The sequence below is a fragment of the Parasteatoda tepidariorum genome, chromosome X1 (genome assembly GCF_043381705.1).
Source record: "Parasteatoda tepidariorum isolate YZ-2023 chromosome X1, CAS_Ptep_4.0, whole genome shotgun sequence".
NCBI lineage: Eukaryota > Metazoa > Arthropoda > Arachnida > Araneae > Theridiidae > Parasteatoda > Parasteatoda tepidariorum.
Window position 1 is genome coordinate 72,212,980 of NC_092214.1, and position 6,613 is coordinate 72,219,592.

A 6,613-nucleotide genomic window follows, 5' to 3' on the forward strand; every position below is an offset into this window, starting at 1 on the left:
TTACCCTGCCAGTCATTTAAAGAGTATATCGCAATATTTCGACAATGAAATCTTTGAGGAAAAAAAAAGAAAAAGTAGCTATTGAAGTTACCAAAGGTAGTTTTTCTCCTCTAATAAGTCTGAACTTGACCAAGTTCTCGGTGATTTGAAAAAGTAACCAGTCGACAAACTAGTTTCCTGGCCAGAACTCGCCATAACAATATCTATGAAATGCTTTTTGAACTAATCATCCATGGTTTATACAATGAAGAGGTAAGTTCCTCTTACCTTCCTCTTTGGCTGTGGGTTCAAAGTCATGAAGGGTATCTTTAAATTTTATTCAGTAAATGTTTTGTTTTAAAGTAAAATATTTATCTGATTAATTAATTTAATTTAGATTTGATCAGCAATTTTTGTCAATTTAATAGCATGATAATATTTTAAAATTAATTTATAATTTATTCGATTAATTTTAAATACTTTAATATGAAGATTTTCTTTAAGATCGTGATTGAAAAATAGTATCTTGAAAATTGTATCTATCTTGAGTTGTAACTTAGACTTTAATTCTAAATTTTCAACTATATATAGAAAATATTTTATATAAAAAAATTTCAAAAAAAATAATACCCTTTTTTTAATTTCATTTGTCAATGAAATGTTGTATATCTCATTAAATTTTATAAGAATGAATATTTTAAGGCACTGCAGGAATATAAGTATTTCAAGTATTTCGAGATACACTTTATGTTGCGATTTACAGTTATTTTACTGTCTTAAAATCTAATATGTTGTTGCGAAATTTGATAAAAGTTAAAGGGTAATGATTGTTTGAGCTTGTTAATAGTCTAATACTTAATGCAAAATATTAGATAGTTAACCCTAAGTGGATTTAAATATTATATTAGAAGACCAAGCTGGAATAAACGGTTTATGATCCTTTTTCACAGAACAAAGACGAACAGATGACGATAAATTTTTAGGATTACTAAGTTTAGGCAAATGAATAACAAAAAAAATTGTTCTCCTCGAGAGTTATTACACAGTAAAGATGGGGCGTATTATGGAAAAACTCTTTCTTTCCGCACTCAAAATCATTTTTTCTGAGGAATCAGGTTTTATTGACGTAAACCGCTATTTTCCCGTATTCTTCATTTACTTTAAATTTATAATGGGCGTAAATTTAATGTCTACTGCATTTAAAAATATTATGCTACATTCAAAATTTTTAGGATTTTCCTGAACACGACTCGTACATTGTTTAAGTAATTCAAGTTGTTTTCTGCATAAAATCTTTCTTTTCTACTAATTTGTTATTACATGAGAAAAGAGATTCGAGAAGGTAAAAGATAAATTTAAAAAAATAATAATAATAGTTAATTCAACTTAGCTTAAATATTTATCAAAACCAAAATCTTTTTCAAAAAAAAATATTTTCTAGTAAAAAAGGAGGTTTAGTTATTAATTTTTTCATCATCCCCTCAAGTATGTTATGACAAACTTTTAAAAAGCCCGTTAAAGGACTGTTCTTTTATTGAATTTAAAAAGCTTGCAAAATAAATAAAAATATGATGTAAGATTATTTTCTTTAAAAAAGATACATGTAAGATGTAAGAAAAAATGCATGTAAGATTATTTTCTTTAAAAGTTCCTTAAATGAGATGCTAATGCAGATTTAAAATCAAAATATAAATAAAAAAATCCTATACGAATGACGGAAAATTCATTAGATGTAAGTAAGTATGCCGTGATATTTGCAAGTAAATCAGATTATTGTTATTATTAATTATTGAAACTGTTGAGCTTGCGAGTTCAAAAAACGCACTTTAGGAAAATTGTAAATGAAGGTTTGCGAATGATTATATCATCCATACTCGCATCACTACGAACAGCGCTTATTTTTCTTCTTTTTCAGATTTTAGGCTTATATTTACAATTATCCCCTATGTGCTTACTTTTGCATTATGTATAAAAATAAAGAACAAAGATGTTTAGTTTCAAAAATATCACACTAGTATCTTCCTTTAAATCTAAAGCTTAAACTGTTATTGCAAATCAATTTCGTATATAGGGTGTTCTATAACCACTAATGTGCTTAATATATATTTTAAAATGGCTTAATATATGTTCTAAAAGTCCCAAATGGGCTTAATTTTTTATTCCGAACGTAATAAAAAATTACAAACATTTGGGGTTGCAAATTCATATAAGGGAGGAAAAAGCAAAACCACGATCGAAACTATCAAACCACTATTGAAGAAGGCTGAATTGAAAATATCAGAACCAGCTTTATTGTCTGATAAAATTTGAAAATGTTTGTAATGATAGTCTCTGCCCTTTAGTAAAACATGTTTTGATGCTTTTAGTCCCACTTTCCTGATTAGTGATGTGCTTTCAGTAGTGATTTCCCTCTCTTAAATATCAATTTTAGACCTCTAAACGAGAATTCTTTTTTGAGCACATTTTTGACAATAATTCTAAACATACAATTTTCGCCAATGTGAGTTAGCACAAAATCTTCGTACAGTTAGTCATTATTTCTTCAGTTCTTAATGATAACTTTAAAATATATGGTGTTGCCGAAAGACCATCCTTAATACAGGTTTTAAGAATTTCATTAAAAATGGAAACAAAAAAAAACTTATTCACATTGGGAGTCGTAACTTAATATTTAACCGAGGAAAAAAAACTATCCAAATATGGCAAATCGCAGTACACAGTACAGGAAGATACATATAATAAGTATCAAAACAGATTTAATCGGAAGGTGAAACATGAAGGTGTTTCAAATAATTGTCTTTCAACTTACTGTTAATAATAATTGGTCACATACAATATGTATACATTTTTCTTTTCGTTTTTGAACAGAATTTTAAATATATATATATTAGGGGTGGTCTTAATGGAACACTTATATAAGAATAAAGAGCCGTGGTGGCTCAGGGGATAGAGCATTTGCCTCCCAATGAGGTGAACCGGGTTCGAATCCCAGCGATGGCTGATTGATACGAATTCCTCACCCGGCTTGCACCAATAACAGTGACGACGTAAAATACCCTCAGTGATAGACGGATCATGGGATAATGGGTCCTCTCGCCGTCAAAATAACAGTGGAAGATTTACGTGGTTTTCCTCTCCATGTAACGCAAATACTGATTAGTTCCATTAAAAAGTCCGCAATGAAGGCAAATTTCTCCCAATGCTTGATCCAGGAATTCCCTTGTCATGTGGAATTGGTTCTAAATTACAAGGCTACGGAGTTGAACATTAGTAGTCGTAAACTCTAAATTGAGTCGGCTGTTCAACAACGGTAATAAATTGAAATATATAAGAATAAGGAACCTAAATAAGAATATAGACATAAAATAAAGAAACTACTTGTATTGGTGTATATGTATGTAAAAAAATTCATTAATGTATTAAAAAAGGTAGGGATACACCACTCTTTATTAACAGCGTTAGAAACATTTAATATTTCTTGAATGTTATAAATTTATTTCACGCATTTTTTATTTTTTTTTAGCTTTAAATAAGATGTTACAAAACACGCTTATATTGAAAATTGTTTTTCCTGAAAATAATTTTAAAAATGGTCACACTTCGAGAAGATAATGAACCGTGTCAAAATTGGGAAAATATAATGCAACTAAACTGATATTTAAATTGTTAATTTAGGTTCGCGGGTACGTTAACTAGTGCTGGAAAATTGGTTACGTATTTTTATTTTATTAATACGCCATGTTACTCTAACTTTTTAATGAAAATAGCATTTCCTGTAGTTTTATGCAGATAAAATAAATCTAAAATATGTATATAACCAATAAGCCAATAATAACAGAATTGTTAATTATATTAAGTTAAATTAGACTAAATTATATTAGGTTAATTATTAGTATTCTAACAACATTTTTTAAGTTAATATAATTAATTTTTACACGTTAATTTTGTATGTTTATTATTTTTATTGTTTATTAATATTAGCATGTTATTAAGTATGTTTTAAACTATGATTTGAAGAATTATTTTACACTTTAACGACTTTCATACTTAATTTCTGAAATTTTAGATAAAGAAAATTTACAATTACTTGGTTGTACAAGCTGTTTAATTGCACCTCAAAAGATTTTAATAAGCATAATTCTATCTAATTATAACTATACAATTTTAGAATCCTTTTTCAAACATCAATGTAAAATGAATTTTACATTAGTGGTTGCAAATTATTATTCAGGCGAGGACAAAAACAATATAAAAATCTAACGAATGACAATCGAAGAAAAACCTGATCAATTGTAGAAGGAAACGGAGAAATGTTTAATGGCTGGTTATTGGAAAAACCTCCAAATTTCACCAGGCATTCTACAAATTTTTAAAGTACTTCGTTCTTTCTTTTTTTTTATTCATCTTCCTGGAAAAATATTCATTTGCGGTCCTAAGGGTTAATAAAAGAGAATAAGAAATATTTATAAATTAAGAATCAAGCTATTCGCAATGAAAATAGGTATACGAGATAATTATTTTAGAAATGTTGACACTTTTGATATTTAAAGGAGTCTAAGTGGTTTTGATTTCCCCGAAAAAACATGTATGTAAAACTTTTTTCTTTTGACCTTTTATAATTTATGTAAAATTTTACTTAGGATTCTGAATTTTTTTACGGGAGTTTAACATAAACACAGGCATTATTTAAATCCTGCAAACAGTGCAAAGAACTTTTATAATTTAATTTTATTTAGTTCAAAATTTTGGAGAAAAATGTTGATACTACGACGATATAAGTCCTGAAAATTATGTTAATGACTAGAATTAACTTTTAATAGTCTGACAAATTCACTGTTTTTAAAACCATACTAGCTTAAAGAAATTTAAAAATTTAAAGTACTTTTTAAATAAAAGAAACTTAATTTTTGTTTTATAAAAGAAAAACTTTATTTTGACCCCTTCTCTCGAAAAAAAATCTAAAATATTTGCCAATCTTCTAGTGTTTGAATGAATTTAAATAACACGCTATTCTCAAAATAATTAAGTTTTAACATAATATGTTTATTAGAATTTACAGATTCAAAGACAAAACTTTGAATAAATAACTTTAAGCAAAATACTTGAGATTGCAGACGATTCCAATTTATAAAATAGACGAGTTATTTTTTTTTGTTTTCAGTGAGTTTAATTCATTATTTTTGTTGTAACTTTGAAAGTTTTTTAAGTACTATCTTATACTTGATGTCAAATTACACGGAAAAAACAGGTCTTAAGACATATTTTAAAAAAAATCAAAAATTTTGCTAGAAAAAACACTTTTTGCCCTTTAAAGGTAACGAGACCTTAAAAAAGTTGTTCGAGGCGAACTTATCATTTACTTTTGAAAATCTATTGACTATCTATTCCGTTATATCAGAAAAGTCTATTACAAGCAAATTATATAAGCGTAGAATAAGATAAAAAATATTCTTTTTACATATAAGTACGATTTAAAAAGAACGTGTACGCTATAAATTACTAATTTAGCAATCTAAAGAAATTAGCTTAAAAACTCATTATCTGTTGTTATGTTATTTGATGTTTTAAAGACCTTTTAAGTCTTGGGGCGACGACCCAATATCCACCTTGAACTGTGAATGAAGGTCAGGCGATCGTTAGAATGATTCATATCTCGTTAAGATAATAATTTCTTTCCGGGTCTTAAAACTACAATAAGTTGCTTATATTTGTGATCATTATTTTTTGCCTTAAATTATTGTCTGTCATTACCACACGAGTTATGTTTGACTCAATAGTTTTGTTTCTCTTAATGGGACAATTTATCTGACTTAGATATAACTTCTGTAAAACAAAATTCTACCTTAAACTTTTAAGTAGTGGACTGATCGTTAAGACACGGTTCCCAACAGAATACCGAAATCAAGCACTACTGGTTGCAGACAGTGTGCGGGTGGATTACCACTTGGATTAGTCTGCGTTTGGACCGAGGGTGCGCGGTATCGTTAAGCTGTTCTACCGCAAAGTGCTCGACTTTGCGAGTAGGTAGTCTGTCTACCAAAGCAGGGGAGACACCACCCCTCTCCCTGCAAAATTACGATGGCATGTCTTCGGATCATCCTCAGGGATATTTCCCATACCCTTGCCAATAGACCATTATGCAGCTCTAGTGCGACATAAATAAAGAACCTACCTATGAATGTTTTGTTCAGCGTATTTACAACAGAACAGTCTTGGTTTTTATTACATTGCTTTCATCGCCCCTCGCAGTTGTATTATCGAAAATATGCAAGACATTTTACATTTTCACTTAGCATTATGTTCGCGTACGCATGTTTTGCACAGCACGTTCGCGGCAGAACAATCTTGGTTTTTTACAGAGCTTGAGTAGAACCTCCATTCACGAACGTGTGGGATGCTGCGAAATTTCTCTATTATATTAACTGACCAGCATAATTCGGCATTAAAAGAAACCCTACTTTACCTGGATGAACATTTCTTTCTCGACGTAGTTTCGATGAAATACCGCTTCATCGAGGAATACAAATTTTCGTAAAAATTATGATATTATGGTTGTAAGAGTAGCTCCCGTATTTGATCCCAAAAATAATTATGTTTCAATATGTATATATATATATGTATATATATATATATA

General features: G+C 28.9%; 1 protein-coding gene across 2 annotated transcripts in view; it reads left to right on the top strand.

Annotated features, from left to right (window-relative positions):
* Positions 1-117: 117 nt before the first annotated feature.
* The window catches only part of LOC107445077 (flavin-containing monooxygenase 5), a 23,056-nt gene continuing 16,560 nt past the window's right edge, over positions 118-6,613 (top strand). The window contains exon 1 of one of the 2 annotated variants that reach the window (XM_043054005.2): positions 118-252. Coding sequence is in view for 1 of the 2 variants with exons in the window: in XM_043054004.2 (XP_042909938.1) it covers positions 296-302 (7 nt within the window). In the remaining variant the exon portion in view is untranslated. Of the gene's footprint in view, positions 303-6,613 lie in introns of both variants that reach the window. The other variant, XM_043054004.2, reaches the window with a different exon arrangement.